General features: G+C 45.6%; 1 protein-coding gene across 1 annotated transcript; it reads left to right on the top strand.

Annotated features, from left to right (window-relative positions):
* Positions 1-2,420: 2,420 nt before the first annotated feature.
* FZD10 (frizzled class receptor 10) lies at positions 2,421-5,424 on the top strand. The gene has a single exon (XM_053994089.1). It carries the CDS (start codon positions 2,421-2,423, stop codon positions 4,167-4,169), a length of 1,749 nt encoding a protein of 582 aa, XP_053850064.1. The 3' UTR covers positions 4,170-5,424.
* Positions 5,425-18,579: the final 13,155 nt, after the last annotated feature.

Here is an 18,579-nt window from a genome sequence, read left to right as displayed (position 1 = left end):
ATTTACTTGTCCCTTGAAAAAGCTTTCCCCACACTTCCCTGCCACCCCCAGCTGAGCTCTCTAGAAGAGGAATCAGGATGAATACAAACACTAAGAAAACAGGCTTAGATTAATGAAGAATGGAAATGCCCCAGCACACCCTCTCTCTCTCTCTCACACACAGACACACTAAAATAAATAAAGCTCTTTTTCTGCTCATAACACTGCCCGCTTTTTTGATCCCTGAGGAATCTGAAAGTGTCCAAGGAAAGGCCGGGCCCTAAGAGCAGTACTTTATAAATCTAATCTCCTCGATGCACTGAAAAGCCACAAAAAGGACCTCGCTTTTCAAGGCACATTTTTATGATGGCTTTTACTCCTTGGCAAGAGCTGGCCACATCTTCAGGGCTTTCAGAGACAAGCATTAGCCCTGGTTTGTTGTCCTTGCTTGGATCCATTTCACCCTTATCACAACTGAGGAAGCCAACGGTTTCCTTTCTAGAGCTGGTGGGGTATTAACTCTGACCCTGCGGGATTTGGGAGTTTCCAGGAGAATCCGTGTTCTTTTCGATAAGAAACAGGCACTAATGGAGAGGAGCCCGGTTTGTGTGGGTGAGCATGAATGAAATGAAAGGGAGATTTTCCTTCTTCATTAATATGTTCGCTAAAACTGAGCTCAAAGGGGGGTGGGGGGGCGGGGGAAGGGGGAGCTGAGCAGAGCTAATCTTTGACTTCTGTTCACTGTGCTCCTTTCCGTCTGTAAAACTGCGAGCTCTAGTTTGGCTGGGGATTTAACTTCCTCCGTCTCTAGCTCGGAGAGACCAATAAGCAAAATAAATCTCAAAGCTTAACTTTAAAAGTAAACACAACTCAGTTTAGAATGATTCCCGTCTCCAAAAATCTGTAAGTATTTTTTCTGTAGTGGATGAAGTAACTTCCCCAAGGGTATGTCTCCTGTCCTCTTAGCATTTCTTATTTAACGAAGGGGAAAAAGAAAACGAAAAAAAAAAAAAAAAAAGAAAAAAGCAAGCTACTTTTCGAGTGATGCCATACTGTGATTAAAACCATAATCAGGTACTTTTCCAGCAATCCTGCCTGTCCTGTTCATTTAGGAATTCGAGACAAAGCACGACATTTGAAAAAAGCTGAGACTCCAGGCTGAAAGCAACCATATTTTATGACCCTGGCAGCGAAGAGTTTATAGCACTCGCCATAAAATGCATCCTCCTCCCCACATCCTCCCTGCTAAAGCTTTGCCCCCCCTCCAATAAAGGCAGTCAAGGAGGCACCACCTTCAACCCTCTTATTAGGAGACACGAAGTCTGAAGCCTTCGCTCTCCCTGGCTTCCTACCTGAGCGAGGGAGGGCAGGCTGACGCCTTCTAGAGAAAAGATCTTGTTAAACTTTCAACAGAGGGCAACGGGAGGGAAGGCAGAAAGGAAGGAAAGAGAGAAGGAGAGAGAAACAAATGGGGCTTTTTCTAATCTGTGCCGATCAAGGAGAACCTGTAGGGGTCCTTAAGGAGGTTTCAAGGCGTTCCGAGTGATTGGAAAGTAATCACCGTGTCAGCTTCACCTTTCTCATGCAAAGTGGATGTCGTATGCGAGGCGGATCCTGCACAGGTTTTTTTGATTCTTCTTGGGTTTAGCTTTTTTTTTTTTTTTTTTTTTTTTTTTTTTTTTTTTTTTTTTTTTACTTTATTTTATCCTCGGATTCAGCCGCCCCCAAAAGCCCCAGCTGCTGCTGCCCCAGGAGCTGGGGAGGCGGGGGAGCGGAGCCGGCACAGCCACCACGCACACTCCAGCCCCGCTCGGCACGGCGCGGCGGAGCCGACCTATTGCAAACCCGGAGCAGAGGGCGGCGAGGAGGGGGGGATTCTTCAGGCCCCCCTCTTCAATGGCTTAGATATTTCCTCCCCCTCCTCCTCCTTTATTCCGCGCTCGGATAAACCAATCTCCACCTCTCGGCAAGAAAGTGAGGAGCTGCGACCCGTTGGAAGAGCGGAGAATCCCCGGAGGCAGCGGCGGCACCGAAAGGCGCCCGGGACATGTGCGAGGGGACGCGGTGACCGCGCGGCTGTGCCCGCACCGAGCTCCCCGGACATCGCTCGGCCGGGCAGCGGCGGCGGGGCGCAGGAAGGAGCGGAGGCAAGGGAGGCGGGCAGGCGGATCGCCAAAGTGGAAGCCCGGGGAGCGGAAAGTTGCCGGGCTGCCCGCAGTAAGTTCGGCGCTTCTGCGCGGCGGGGGCGCTTTCCCCTGCGCCGGCCGCCGCCCGGGCGCTCCCCGCGGGGCCGCAGCGGCCCGGGCGATGCTGCCCCGCTCCGCCGGCCCCGCGGCCCCGCCGCGCTCGGGGCCGATGCTGCGGCGGGCAGGGCCCGGCCGGCCGCTGCTCTGAGCGCCGCGGCGCCCGCCCCGCGCTCCGGCCGCACGCCAGCCGCCACGATGGGCCCGGCGGCCGGCGGCACGGCGCTGCTGCTCTGCTGGCTCAGCGGCTGCTGCGCGGCCATCAGCTCCATGGACATCGAGCGGCCCGGCGACGGCCGCTGCCAGCCCATAGAGATCCCCATGTGCAAGGACATCGGCTACAACATGACGAGGATGCCGAACCTGATGGGCCACGAAAACCAAAGGGAAGCTGCCATTCAGCTGCACGAGTTTGCCCCCTTAGTGGAGTACGGGTGCCACAGCCATCTGAAATTCTTCCTGTGCTCCCTCTATGCCCCGATGTGCACGGAGCAGGTTTCTACCCCGATCCCAGCCTGCAGGGTGATGTGCGAGCAGGCGAGGCTGAAGTGCTCCCCGATCATGGAGCAGTTCAACTTCAAGTGGCCGGACTCCTTGGACTGCAGCAAGCTGCCCAAAAAGAACGACCCCAATTACCTGTGCATGGAAGCCCCCAACAACGGGTCGGATGAGCCACCCAGGGGCTCCAGCATGCTGCCGCCCATGTTTCGTCCCCAGCGGCCCAGCAGCGGCCACGATCTGCAGCAGCACAAGGACAGCCTGAGCAGAGCGTCCTGTGAGAATCCTGGCAAGTTCCACCATGTGGAGAAGAGCGCTTCCTGCGCGCCGCTCTGCACGCCAGGGGTTGATGTTTACTGGAGCAGGGATGACAAACAGTTTGCTGTCATTTGGATTGCCATCTGGTCCATCCTGTGCTTCTTCTCCAGCGCTTTCACTGTGCTCACTTTTCTCATAGATCCTCAGCGTTTCAAGTACCCCGAGAGACCCATTATCTTCCTGTCCATGTGCTACTGCGTCTACTCGGTGGGGTACATCATCCGCCTCTTCTCAGGTGCTGAAAGCATTGCCTGTGACAGGGACAGCGGCCAGCTCTATGTCATCCAGGAGGGGCTGGAGAGCACTGGCTGCACCATTGTGTTCCTGGTTCTCTATTACTTTGGCATGGCCAGTTCCTTGTGGTGGGTGATCCTGACTTTGACTTGGTTTCTGGCGGCTGGGAAGAAGTGGGGGCACGAGGCAATCGAAGCCAACAGCAGCTACTTCCACCTGGCAGCGTGGGCCATCCCAGCTGTGAAGACCATCATGATCCTGGTGATGAGGAGGGTGGCTGGAGACGAGCTGACAGGGCTGTGCTACGTGGGCAGCATGGATGTGAACGCCTTGACGGGGTTTGTGCTCATTCCTTTGGCTTGTTATCTCATCATTGGCACTTCTTTTATTCTTTCTGGGTTTGTGGCCCTTTTTCATATCAGGAGGGTGATGAAAACAGGTGGAGAAAACACCGACAAGTTGGAGAAACTTATGGTCAGGATTGGTGTCTTCTCAGTCTTGTACACAGTGCCTGCAACTTGTGTGATAGCTTGCTATTTTTACGAGAGGCTGAACATGGATTATTGGAAAATTGTGGCAACTCAACAGAAGTGCAAGATGAACAATCAGACTAAAAATTTAGACTGCATGATGAATAACTCTATCCCAGCAGTAGAAATTTTTATGGTCAAAATTTTTATGTTATTAGTTGTGGGCATTACTAGTGGCATGTGGATCTGGACTTCCAAGACTCTTCAATCCTGGCAAAACGTTTGTAGTCGGAGATTAAAGAAGAGAAGTAGGAGAAAACCCGCAAGTGTTATTACGAGTAGTGGAATCTACAAAAAACCTCAACATCCACAGAAAACTCACCTTGCAAAATATGAATCAACATTACAACCGCCCACTTGTGTGTGACCAGGTTTTAGAAAAGACTGTATCTCACATCACAGACTTACAAATGTCCACAGTAGCAGTCAGAAATTAAAAAATGAATGGTGCTTTTTTTTTTTTTTTTGTCAGAACATTTTAATATCTCAAGGCACAAAAATGTATCATGCTGAATTCAGGACCTGGTGAAACACTGAAGGTAAATGTACTCATGGAAAGGTTTTATGTGAAAGAAATATTGTGAATTAAAACAGTCTGTTCTGTTACTAATTTGTAGTTAAGAATCACATCCATCCCTCAGATTAAAAAAAAAAAAAAAAAAAAAAATCCACCAGCATAAAAGCCAAACCAAACACAACAACCAACACTTATTTAACTTCTTCATGTAGCTGGGCTGGGTTTTCTTCAGCTCTCTGAGTAACAAGGTATAGCCAAGTTTTATGGAGCAATGGTTTGATTTTAGAAGTGCCCAAGTGAGCGTTGGCTCTCCAGGGACACGGAGGAGGCCCATGCTGAGCGAGGATGCTCTCTGGGAAAACAACCTCCGTGCTAACTTGAAAACTCTTCACAACTCCTCTCAGCCCACTGGGCTTGGAGTGCCTAAAAATAGGCTCAATCTATAATGCTCACCAATATTCTTTCACCAAAAGAGAAACTTCCTGCACCAGACACAAACTTCGTGAATAAGAATAATGTGCAATACATTTTTTTTCTTACCATGACATGAAAAGAGAAACAAGTATTTTGCTGTACATAAAGACAACAAAAGAAATCTCTTAACAAAAGAACTAAGAGGTCTAGTCCTCAGAAACCCTTTAGTGTTACATTTTGTGGCTTTTTAATGGAAATCAAGCCAATGTTATACACGTTTGGACTGATTTGTGCAAAAAAAAAGGGGGGGATCAATTCAAAGAGACCCAAAGGGCTTATTGACTCTTTCTATTGTTAAACAAATTCTCACTATGAATAGATCAAGAAGCACTAGATTCTGCAAAGGGAAGCTTTGTATAGAGTGATGCTCTTTACTGTGCTGGGGGTGCACAGTTCTGTGCTGTATATATTTGTAATATACAATTATTTTTCATGCTCCACTATTTTATTAAAAATAAAATATGTTCTTTAGTTTGATAATTTTGTGTGTTCTAAACTTTCTCTGATGTGCTTTGCAGTTAATAAACTTGTTTCATGGATCATTTGATAAAAGCACACTTTGAATATAATAATTGTTGTTATACTTGCCTGCAAGTATAAATAGAGAGAACAGTAATTTACTCGAAAGAAATCGCAGGGTGAAATTAAATAAATGGATTTTGAAGGTGCCTATTTCTGTGAGCCTCTGCAACTGAGAAAACGGAATGGGCTTCAGTGATGTAAAAAGCTGCAGCGGTGTAGAGCAGGACGGTGTTTACAAAGCGCTGGGATTACAGCAGCGATCCTCGGCTAACAGCGCTTGAAAATCTGCATAGGCCACGTTCAGCGTGTTAAATAAAGATCGCTGCCTCACCTCACACAGCCGGAACACAATTCCGTCTCTGCCCTTCAGGGAATTTCCCCCCTCTCTAACACCACGGAAAGTATCGCCATTTGTGGAAAGACTAGGGGAGACCGGGAAATACAAACGCAGGATCTGAATGCTCCTTCAGGGAAGTTATCTGACGAAGCTCGAATTGTAAATACATTTTTAAGACGTTTTTAGTGGAGTATGCTTTTGTGTGGACCTGAAGTTTCCCCTGCAGTTTTCCAGGGGATGGCCAGGCTGGGTGATCAGCTGCTGAGGCAGGGATAGAACCTCCCTTTCTCACCCAGGCTGCTCTAGAAAAGCCTTTGTCAGGGATCTCATCACAGGAAGGACAGGTCACTGCAAGAGTGGGGATCCTTGTGACAGTCATGTCGTGGCTGGGAATTTTCCAACAAAAGGTTCTTTAGGAGTGGTTTGGTTTTTCAGCTTATCTATGCAGTGTGACAGATAAATTCTTGCCTTTTTGTACTCTTTTGAAGTGTTCCCAGCGGTGATGAGGAACTTGAGTGGCAGAAGTGATCTTGCAGGTATTATCAATAATCTTCATGCCTAAAGTGCACATAGATAAAGCAGTTTTGATACAAAATTAATCTTTTGAGGAAGAGAAAAGACCTTTTTTTCTCTTTTTGTGCCATTGTGCCACTCTTTGACACAGGGCTTTGAGATGCCCTGGAAGTTAATCCTGTCAGAGGACACTGTGCTGCAGCCAAAGCAGGACATTGCACTAAACAAATCCACTTGTGAAACTGTGAAACTAATGCCTGTGCTCTGGCTAAACCAATGGCATCAGATCCTGAGAAACACAGAGTTTTCAAAGAACCTGTGTGTTGCAGATTGCTGCAGGAAGCCTTCAGGTGTGTGTCACCTCACGAGGTTCATGCCTGACAGAAGGGTCAGTGCTGGCCTCACCGGGACACGTTTGTTCAGGGAATGGTCCCAGGCTTCGCTCCAGCCTGCATCAGTCACTGAAATAAACATCTCACTCTTCTCTGGGCCATAGGAGATTATTTGCTTTCATTGCTATGATGAACTCTTACAGCCTGCTATCAGGATTCTGGAAGAAATAAAAGTGAAGATAGATGTTCAGCAGTGGCTGAGCTCCTGCTGCCACTCTGAGTTTATTCAGTTGTCAGCTTAGGCCCTTCATTGCCACCAGAGCAGAACTGCACCTTTTCCTATGAAAATGGCAAATGATGCTTGGCTGGAGGCGTCGTGTTACAAATAGATCCTTGCTAAACTGTAAACCAAGTATTCAGGTTTTATTTCATGTTTGCAGTTATTCAGGAATTATTGGGGGGGGGGGGTCACTGGTAAGCAAATGAGATTCCTCAAGTACATAAGGATGCAAATTCTTTTCATCAGGACGAGTACACTGTAAGTGCAGCAGAATGTGATGATTGCCTTTGAGGACATCTTAAGAATTAATTCATTCAGAAATTGTGCTTCTTGCTGTCCCATAGATCCTAACAGTCTTAACAGTTTAATACTGAAGTTGCTACTTAAGGAATTGGAAGCTTATTACTGTTAAAGGAAAGTGATATACTTATTTCCAAAACAATTAATTTAATGTAGTTAATAATTAAAACAGATTTGTATTCTTGTCTTAGAAGGCTGCAAATTAGTTAAATGATAATAATACTAAAAGTCATTAAGGCAACATCTCAAAAATATTAAACTTCTTTATTTTTCACAGTAATTTTATATTTTAGTAAAATCATGTTTGGGTTTTTATTTGTTGAATTTGATAGGATTTTTCTTTACTGCCAAGGCCCAATAGGTATTTGCTTATCTCAGACTTTTAGGAAAAGTGCCTGTATGTGGTTATTTTAACAATCCAGTCACCCCATGGGAAACTTATTGAGGAAGAAATGTCCAGTGGCATTTATCAGATAAAAGTTATAAAAGAAATGCATTCTGTTGGTGTGTACATACACCAAATCAAGAACCAGATGTTTGCCACAGGCTTGTGAATAGGTAAAAGAAAGGCAGAAAGTTCCTTTTTTGTGGCAAAGGTAGCTTGGTAGAACAGTGTGATTTACTGGGGAGAGATTAATGAGGTAAGAGTATGAGATCAGCGGGGGGAAATGGGATTCAGGGCAAAACCCCACAAAATTCTAATTACGACGCTAAAAGTCTTGTTTCCCCCTGAAATGCTGATGCTTCTCATAAACAGAAAATAATGAAGCTCAGCAGTTGCAGGGTTTAGACCTGACATGTTGGGACACTCCGAGCAGTGCAGTGCAGGCACCACGGCTGAGAGGATGTGAGGGGCTCAGCCCAGGAATGTTCAGATCCCTTATCAGGTTTTGCCCAAAGAGCATTTCATGTGTCTGTTATTACGCAGCCATTATTCACATCTGGCTGTCATCCCGTGGCTGCAGAGAGCATGAACAGCCCAGGAACAGCCGTGTCTGACACACACCCTGCTCCCCCCAGCCCTAAACACCCCTGGCTGCGAGGGGATGGCTCTCTAATGATGGGATATTCCTGCTCAGGTGGGCTTTTGATGGCAGGTGGTCTCCAGCAACAGATGGCCTCAAAGGACAAGCTCCAGTGCGTTTTAGTTTAAAACATTTACACATTTTTTTTTAAAAAAAAAATTTGAAATGTTATCCTCGTGTAATGTTTTTAAGTATTTCAGACAGAGTAGCCAAGTTATTAACAGTGACAGATGATAAATCAGGGCATCCTTTAAAAGGTGGGTGATGGTGATTATGTGGTCTTGGAGCTTGCTTTGATCAGAAGTGACAGCCCTGTAAGGTCTGTGCCACTCAATCCCCCCTGAAGGGAGATCAGCACCTGTTTGCACTTTGAGGCTCCTCTACCTCCCACTGCCTTCCAGCACTATTTCATCTTTTTTAACACACTTGATGTTGATTAGCTTTAAGCAAAGTCATTATTCATTTACAAAACACTCCTTGATGGAGCTGGCTCTGAACTGTATTTCAGTGGCAGTGTTTGTGCTGTAACAGTTCAGGAGCCCCATTACAGAAGCTTTATTTTCAGGGAGCCACAAGTTACAATCAGTCTCAGTGCTAGTATTAACCTGGTTTCCATTTTTTTTTTGCTCCAGACAATAGCACGTGTTGCCCTTGGATCTGTTCAGCTCTAGCCTGCGGTATCTTCACGGGTTTATCCAGCAGAAGCACAGGATCAGCTCTGGGAAACAAACAGGTCCTGCTGTGGTAGATCCGATTTTAGCTCAGTAAATACTGCTCCAAATTGCTTTAGGTCTTGCTTGGGAAGTGGAATGGATATTTCCAGAAAACAGCACACAGGGCTTTCACTTCACCAAGGGCTGTAGAGAATCACAGAAATGAGTGCCCATGGTTACTGCTCGTTGTAGAGCAGGATTTGGGACGGTGCAGATGTGAATTCCCAGGCAGGAGCTGGGTGGGATCAGGCAATCCCAGTGCCTAAGAACAGATGTGGGTCCTGGGGCCCAGCTCTGCCTTTCCTGTGGGAGCAAAGTTAAAGCTTTGGGGAGCTGTACATCAAAGGCGGGACGGAGCGAGCCTTGTGTATGTTTGTAGGGCATTGTTTAAAGAGGAATTCCTTCAGTTTGTTGTCACTAGTTTTTTCCTTCCATTCTTCAAGATCTCCTCCTAGATCTGCTCCACTCAAGTCAATGGGTGTCCAGCTAAATTCAGTATGCTTTGAATCAAGCTTCCTATCTCAGGGAAAGCATGAGCTACCAGAAAAGTCATTATTTTGATTTTTTTTTCCCCCACATCAGAGAATCTTTTGAAAATCCTGATGTGACATAAATTCGTGATATAGGAAAAAGTATCAGTGAATAAAATGATTTCAATTATATTTTCAAAATGTGCTGCTGTGTTAGAATGGACAAAGCCCAGTATGTTGCAAAAGCACCTGTCATTTCAAAATGAAATTCAGAAATACTGGGTGTTGATAACGTTGGAATGAATGTTTATTTTTGCATTTTGTTTTAGCATATTTTGGCTTTTTGCGAAAACATATTTCTTGCAAAATGCTCAGTATTAATCAATCTGCATCTCCTGCTGGCGAGGCAGCTCTGCAGAGGTGCTTCAGGCAGTTCCCCTCTTTGCTGCTGCCTCTGCCTCGGGGCTCAGACCTGCAGCATCCCCGGGAGCTAAGGAGGAGCTGCAGTCTGCACTGGAGCCACGCTGTGCCCCTGTTCCCTCCTTCCCTCGCTGAGCAGCACCTCCGTTCCCCTTCCCCTCTCCTCCGGTGCTGAGCAGCCTTTCATCATCGGCGTGTGCCTGGCTCCCCTTCCCCTCCTCTCCAGTGATGCCTCCCTTCAGTCTCTAATCTGCCCACACACAGCTCTCTGTGCTACTGGCCGGGACCTGCCACCGCTTTGAGCTTCTTTTGTTCCACAGAAACCAAAAGAGATTTCAAAACTTGCGTTTCATCTTTCTTTTTTTTTTTTTTTTTTTTTTTTTTTTTGGGTAAAGACTGTGGTAAGAAGCAGAGATTCAAAGTTCTGGGCTACCAAAGGTGCTGATGAACACAGGAGACTGTCAAGAAGAGACTGCCAGTTCTGAGCAGGTGCCTTAAACTTGAAAATGCTCTTTTGTGGAACACAGGCATTGTTTGCTTCTGTCTTGTATATTTGTTATTTTATAGTTCCTTTCTCTGAGACTAATGTCCGTGTGAAATAAAAAACAGGAAAGGGACAAAGAACATTTGGCCTGCTGATAAAATGGGGAAAACAGCCCCCACTTTTCACCCCAAAGCTCTCAGCCTGAGGAGAGCTCTGTGTGCCTCAGAGCTGGTGAGTTTTTCCCAGCTACAGCCAGCTGCTCTGGCAGGAACATTGCACCTGCCCTCACCTGGCTCCTCATCTCCTGAGCTGCTCCCAGCTCCAGCAGCGCTGCTCTGAGCATCACAAAGGAGGCACACTGTGACTCCTTACGCTTCTAGAAACAAATCCCACACCTGGCTCACGATCACCACAGTAATTTGATAACGTTAGAATCATGGCATTGACATCTGGGCCTTTGATACTCTCTCAGTTATGCCATTTTTCATCCTTTTAAGATTTTAGTGGTCAAAATATTTTTATTTCATATTGACAACATTTTGTCTTGTGAATGGATTTTTAAAGGACAGATTTCTATTGAGGTTTTGCACCTTTAAGTACTGTAGGTGTTGGGGTGGTTTTAATCATGTAATCTTTTTTTTCTTTTTAAAATTACGTTAAAGAACATTTTTGTTCTTTATGATCCCAATTTTAACAATGAGATATGACAGTTTCCTTAGACTTCTCATCCTTTTGCAACAATCTTGATGCAGCCTTCTTGTTTCTTCAATAAACCTTTCTTGTTTGACACAAGACATGTCAGTAACATTTTCATAAGTTATTCATTGACAATTAGTAGAGAATAAAAACCAAGCTACATATCTACATACACTTTTTATGCTAAATTAATGGATTCAATTTGAAACCAGGTAAAAAATGCTATTTAATCAAGTATAGGCATGGTGATAACTATAAAGGTAATTTTAGGGACAGAACACAGCACCAAATAAATCTGAATTGTGGGATCTGGGAGATCCAGTATCACTCTAGATTGTTTTGTGCTTGCAAATCCTTTTAGGTGTTTTTAGTGGTTTCCCTGTTAGCAGTTTTGCAGTTGAGTTGCAGGATAATACGAGCCCCGGGAGCAGGGTGCAGTAGGACCACTGGGTGTCTTCAAGGCAATTCCAGGCAAAGGTGCAGCCAGCTTGTGGAACTTGTGCTGAGGCTGGATTTTCATTCCCAGCTCAGCTCCCAGGTCAGCTCATCTTTACACCTTCCTTACGGTGGTGTAAAGTGGGGTTACCTCACACAGAGTGGCTCTTTCCAACATGGTCATGGCTGAGAAGGGACAGACAAAAACCTTCTCCTACAACTTAAAGCTGGCTCCAGGCAGGGTTTTTGGGGGGCTCTCTCAAACTTAGCTTGCTCTTTCCCCTGCCTCTTTTAGGCCTTTATATGAAGACACTCAGAGCTGAGCCCTGCATCCCAGGGGCCATGGAACAGAGCAGCAGATATGTTTTGTTAGGTCTCGGCCTGTCACAACCAGAGGATCACCCAGCTAATTTCCTTAGGAAGGGTGAGCCTGTGTTTCAGCCGACTTTCAGCTCAGCTAGTCCGGAGCAGCTCTTGAAATGCTTGAAAGCTTCACCGAAACACACAAATAAGACTTTCCAGGTGCAGTGGAAACATCACCCACGGACAGCACAAACTGCTGCTGCTCAGCATTTGGGAGGTGTCTGACTAAACAGAGGCTGTTGTGCTCTAGGGAGCAGTTTTGTGCTTTGTTTCGGTCTCGGTGCTGAGATAGGAACATCAAGAGTGCACCAAATTTTATGTTTCTTTTCACACTCTGTAATAGCTCTTCAAGGACCTGCTTTGCATATCTAACAAGGAGAACTGTGGGAAAGAGACTTCTGAATCCTGAATGCTGTAGGGTTGTCTTTGATAGCGAATTTCACAAGAAAGTAAACACTGACTGAGTGTGTCTACATGGAGTGAGGTGAAACTTTGCAATCCGTGAGCTCCTCCAGAAAAGACAGGAGAAGGAAAATTGAGCACAGGTAGTAAACAGGCTAAAGATCCTGAGAACAGAGCCAGAGGACAGGAGGAAGGAGGAAATGCCTCAAGGGAGTTGGCATTGTTTAAGTCCTAAGGCTAGAGATGCACAAACTCAACTGCTTATTTTTGCACATTAATCTAATCTGGTGCCCAGGTGTTTGGTTTCCATTGCACTGCTCTGAGCCCCTGCTCTCCTCACAGATACAGAAAGGCATTCAGGGTTTTGATTCCATGCTCTCCTGGTTATCCTGGGTAGCTGTATCAATATTTGCAGTGGAATCCGGTTATCTAGCTCTAGGCACAGTATCTTACACAATTAGAAGAATATTACAGTGTGACAACTTTTGATAAACTGAAGTTGCCAATGTATGGTTTTTTGAAACAAATTACAACGCAGTGGCAAGAGAAGGTTTGAAGAATAATCAAAATCAAGATTCCAGCCATTACTGGTTTTGTTAATTAACTTATCTGGGGCAACAGGTTCTTCTGCATATTTCTTTGAAAATTCCATCCTTGGAGCCCACAGAGTCTGGATTGTGGAGGGGTGTATTGCACAGCTCTTTGATCAGTTTTGAAAACTCCTCAAAGCCCTTCATTTGCAGGATATGATAAAACCGAATTTAAGGCGGAAGAAGCATGTCCTTGACTCTTTTTTTAACTTCCAAATTTCACACGGGCTGACTCCCAGAAGCAGTGGAGGCTTTAAATACCGGTGGTGGCAGTGCCAGCTTTTGGGTTTGTCTGTGTTTGGGGAGCAGTTGGAAGCGATCCTTGAGGCAGAAGCTGCCTCGGTTGGGCAGCCCCTGTTACTGTCCCTGTCCTGCGAGGGCCCTTTGCTGCTGGGGACTCATCAAAGAGCTGCTGTTTGAAATGCAGCCCTAAGCAAACTCTCCGCGTCTCCAGCACAGCTCGGGATGCGGGACACTGATGTTCTGCTTCCCTGTTTGATGTGTTTAACACAACAGACATATCCACGACTCGGCATTTAAAAACAGCAACAAAAACAAACAAGTTGGGGTCGTTTACATAACAAAAAGCTCCTTGGCCTCGCAGGAGGTTCCTTTGAAATGTACGATTGTTTCTGGCACTGACGGGAGAGGACCTGCCTGCTTTGGAGCTCAGCCTCCTGTTCCATACACACACCAAAACGGCAACTTTTCAGTAAATGAGATCTCTTCCTTCCACAACGTTTAAAAAGCCAGACCAAAACCAAACCCGAAGCTGCAGGGGCTCCACTGTTCTCTGTTTTTCCCTAAAGTAGTATTTTTTTAAGCACTAGTGCCAGCTTTGCAGCTGATTTTAACAAGTGCAGAATCTGCTTGTGACTGATGTAGAAGTGTACAATTCACACCACAGCTCCACAGTGACCCTGGGGCGCTGCAGTGAGTGCTTCATGGCTTGTTTTCTCATTTTATCTATTCAAAACCACTCAGGACTGAGTTGTAGTCTGTGAGTAGTGTTGTAAATGTAAATGATGAAGTATCCTTTTCTATCATCACAATCTGGCAATACATAAAATTCTCACCAGGTGAATATTGAGCACGTTGATATTTCAGGCCATTAAATCATATTTCAAGGCAGGCTTAATCTTTTAGATTTGTGCTTTAAATGTACAAGCAGCACTCCAAGAACCTGTGTAGTCAGGTGGTTTTTGGTTTTTTTGTTGTTGTTTTTTGGGTTTTTTTTGGGTTTTTTTTTTTACAGGGAAGATCTCTCCTTTTAATTTTGATTATTTACAGAAGCAATGTCTGAAGACAACAAAACCAACCAGCAAAACAAATTCCCACATTAATTAGAGCTGTTTGTGTTAGGAAAGGAATGGCTGATTTCTATTTGTTTTCCTGTGGGATGAGTGACATGTGATTAATGTGTTAGTGGTGTATCCCAGACCTCTGACGGAAAAGAAATTGAATACAGGGAAAGTGACAGTTGAGTAATCCCTTAAAATATATTGTGGCACTCTAGTGCAGAACAGAACAGATCCACAGATCAGTTACTAAAATAAATGCTCACAATTTCATGGGTTTGAGTCGGCTATCCTAGGCCTTTATATGGCTCCTGTTGGTGTAATATCTGATCCCCTCAAACCATGGGCTTTGTTAGCCCAAATGTTGGCACCAGAGCTGTACCAGCCTGTCACAGATGGTGTCCTGAAAGGCACTGGGGTGGGGAGAACTGTTCCCAGCTGGTGGGGCAGGAAGGTGCAGATACACCAACAGCTTTGGATGCAGCACAGCTTTGGATAGAACACAGCTTGGGATAGACCACAGCTTTGGATTCACCACAGCTTTGGATTCAGCACAGCTTTGGATTCACCACAGCTTTGGATTCACCACAGCTTTGGATTCAGCACAGTTTTGGATTCACCACAGCTTTGGGTAGAGCACAGCTTTGGATTCACCACAGCTTTGGATTCAGCACAGCTTTGGGTAGAGCACAGCTTTGGATTCACCACAGCTTTGGATGCAGCACAGCTTTGGATTCACCACAGCTTTGGATTCACCACAGCTTTGGATTCACCACAGCTTTGGATTCACCACAGCTTTGGATTCACCACAGCTTTGGGTAGAGCACAGCTTTGGGTAGAGCACAGCTTTGGATTCAGCACAGCTTTGGGTAGAGCACAGCTTTGGATTCAGCACAGCTTTGGGTAGAGCACAGCTTTGGGTAGAGCACAGCTTTGGATTCAGCACAGCTTTGGGTAGAGCACAGCCTGGGAGAGAGCACAGCTTTGGATAGACCACAGCTTTGGATTCACCACAGCTTTGGGTAGAGCACAGCTTTGGATTCACCACAGCTTTGGATTCAGCACAGCTTTGGGTAGAGCACAGCTTTGGATTCAGCACAGCTTTGGATTCAGCACAGCTTTGGGTAGAGCACAGCTTTGGATTCAGCACAGCTTTGGATTCACCACAGCTTTGGGTAGAGCACAGCTTTGGACAGAGCACAGCTTTGGATAGAGCACAGCTTCACATAGAGCACAGGTTTAGGGACAGCAGCAGCAGCAGCTCAGACCTGCATGGAGCACAGGTTCCCACAGGTGCTTTGGGAACACAGCAGGAGAGGTCCCTGTCTCTCAGGAACCAGTTGGAGCTCACTGGTGGGATCTGTGTGCTCCAGTGCCAGAACATTCATGAAGCCACTGGACTTGTTGGCTCTTGTGGAGCGAGCTGATATCTTGTGGGGCTCCCACATCTTCCTGGATTCCTATAGCTAGAGGAACCAGCTTTTTTTGTATAAGGGCAAGACTGTATCTCACCTCTGTGCTGGCTCTTTCATCTTCATAAAGTTGGTGAGAGCAAAACCTTGAATACCCAGTCTAAAATGGAGGGATATATCTAAGGCAGAGCCTCAGAGGGATGTGACTTTTGGAGGGGAGGTTGAATGGAAGGTGCTTGGAAGAGACTGGAGCTTGGGATGTCTAACATATGGGAATGCCTGGTGACTTTTGGAATTCTCCTGTTTTATAAAATACAACATGTCAGTGGGTAATCAGAATTTTATTTTCTTATTTTGCAATCATTCATAAAACAGGGTCTCTGATGAGGTTTGGGAGCAATCAAAACTTAGTATCATGGACAATAAAAATTACAGATATTGTCTGTGACAGTAGGATTGCAACATACATCCCCACTTTAGCATTTCATGGAACAATTATTGCACCATTATTGCAGCTTTAGATGTTACAGGACAACTTTTCTTTGTTGATCTTTCTTCTGCTAATGTATAGTTACTCTATAGTCCAGAGATTCTGCATTACAGTCACACCTTTTTGCTGGAGGAGTTTGATTCATCTGCCAAATCTAGCATTTTCCATAGATTATCTAAGAAATCTCCCTTAGGAATTTAAGTCTGTGCTCTGCCCAGCTCCTAAAAATCAGACAACTACAAAAGAGATTTGAGGCAGCTGATACCATCAGCACAGTAAATCATTCTCGTAAAGTAAATAATTAACTGTAAGACAACATTACAAATTCTATTCTATCTCTTGCTCCCCAAGTAGGAATCTTTAAAACATGTTGGAAATGAGGTGACCACAGTTTATTTGACTGAAATGCTGTGTGTTATTTGAGGTTATTTTAAAAAACTAAGTTCTTTTTGTTTGTGACCCTGGCACAACCTGTGATTGGTCACCATGTTTTGAGAGTGCCTGTGCCAGCCAGAAATGGGGCTGATGCAACTACTGGAAAAGCATCTTTTCCTGTCAGTTAGGAATTCTGTCAGTGAGAAAAAGGAAAAAATGGCCCATGCTTCTATTTTTTCCTTTAAACTGCTCCACCTATGAATTAGGCCACTGTCGTGGTTTGACATGGAAGTGAATTTTTTCCAGGAAGTGGGCACTTTTTTCCAATTTTTTCCAGCCTTGGTGGGCACAGCATGGACAAGAAAGACTGGGCTCAGTGATGTGAGTAAGTGCAAGAACCAGTGTGTCTGTCTTGCTTTGGCTCCCACAGAGGGACGTCCGTGGGCACAGAGCAGCCAGAGCAAGCTCAGCTCAGGAGGAGCAGGGTCTTATCTCCGGGATTTACCAGCTACTGCTGAGATGGAATTGCACAAGGGCAGGAGGGGAGCAATGCCCCTTTCCAGCCCATGGCAGCAGGGCTGGAGGAATTTCAGTCAGGGGTAATTAAAGCGTTGTAATAAGTGCAGCATGTGTCACCCTTGCCTGCAGCTTCGCCACCAGCTCGGCTCACACCCTTCCCCTCGCTTTCTGCTCCACCCAAGCTTTGGTTTCCTTCACCCACTCATTGCTTCTGTGCTGCATTTCCATTTGCCTCCCACCTTCTGCTGCCTTTCCTCCCAGTAACGACTGCTGTGTACATAATGACTGAATGAATCAGTTCCAGCTATAACCAATATTCTGACCTGTAACCAACTGACCGTGCAGGGAGGATAAAGGGCAGGCCCCAAGTGCATCCTGCAGGGTGAGCAAACCCAAAAGAGCTGGGCATGTCTGCAGTGAGGAAACCTGGGGCCACTGCTCTGGCTGCTGTGCTGAGTGGGGGTGTTAGAAGCAGGGGGTGTTTTCCATCCTGAAGCTAGAGAAGAGGTAAAATGAAACAAGTTCAGTAAGTGTATGGAAGAGACCATGGCTTAGGACGGGACCTTGAGGTGGGTTTTTCTGGGGTTTAGGATTTACAGCCCTCCCCAATGGGCTTGAAAAGCTGCTTGAACTCTTCTTCATTTAAAGTTTATTTTTTACAAACATCATGGTCTACGCATTCTCACTAACTGTAAGAGACAGAAAGGGTGTCTCCATTTTGATGTACATTTTGACTACTTTTTTGCCTCTAGGGTAATCAAAGCTCACTGAAAAACACATTGTTTGGTTATTATTATTTTTTCATTTGGACTGACTATTTTAAACCCATGAGTATTATTTTTTTGTTGTTGTTGTTTTGCTGTTTGGCGTGGGATTCTTAACTCTTACAAAAGAAATTCCCCGCCTATCAAAACTAAAATCTCATCACATCTCTGACAGCAGTTTGCTTAGAACCTCTGGTCCTTCCCTTTTCTGGAGATAGAGTGCAAATATTGTCATCTTCAGGGTGTACAAGGTGAACTCTGTTTTGTACCTTTTTTGTGGTCTCTAGTTCATCACAACTAAATCCTGTGGAAAGCCCAGAATTTCTTCTTGCATCTTTCTAAAGCCCCTTTTCTATCTCCTTCTGAAGCACTGGAGGTTGGCCACAGCTCCAGGGTGGATTTGGCAAGGGGTATTAAAACCATGCACATGCCTGGCTGATGAGTCTTGCTCCCACACCCAGAGTTAGGCTGATTGCCTGATTTGGGGTCAGGAAAGCAGGAATTTTCTCTGGTTAAACTGGCAGTTTTTTAGATTTTTTCCCCCTCCTGTGTGTTCAGCACACACTTGGAACCATCTAAAACACAGTGACTGGGAGAGGCACAAATGACCTGTATCAGACTCCATCTTTTCTATTCCCTCTCTGACAGGGACGTGTCCCTCAGGCCCAAGCTTCCCTGCGTGGCAGTGGGAAGTGTCTGGGAACGTAGGGAGTGGCAGTTCTGTGGGCCCTTCTTGGCTTTGGTGACTCTGGCACTCTTTTCTAGTGAAAAGCTCCTGTGAGACAACTGTTGCAACCAAATACTGATCATTTCACTGCTAGGAAACCAAACAATTGATCTGTTTCTCTTTGGATTATAAGGAGTTTTTTTTTGCAGATATAATCTGTTGGCTTTAAACTCAGATGATACAGAATTTAACAGGGCAGGGTGGAGAACCTGGGTCAGCACTAGGGTCTGTCCTGCAGTAGAAAGCTTCAGGACTCCTCTGTGGTGTCTGTGAACTTGGCAATCCCTGTCCCTGCACACGAGCAGTTCCCAGGTGGAAA

Source organism: Vidua macroura, chromosome 18 (assembly GCF_024509145.1).
Source record: "Vidua macroura isolate BioBank_ID:100142 chromosome 18, ASM2450914v1, whole genome shotgun sequence".
NCBI classification, from domain to species: Eukaryota; Metazoa; Chordata; class Aves; order Passeriformes; family Viduidae; genus Vidua; species Vidua macroura.
Note: the sequence above shows the minus strand (reverse complement) of the source record. Positions and strands in the feature narration are given on the sequence as shown.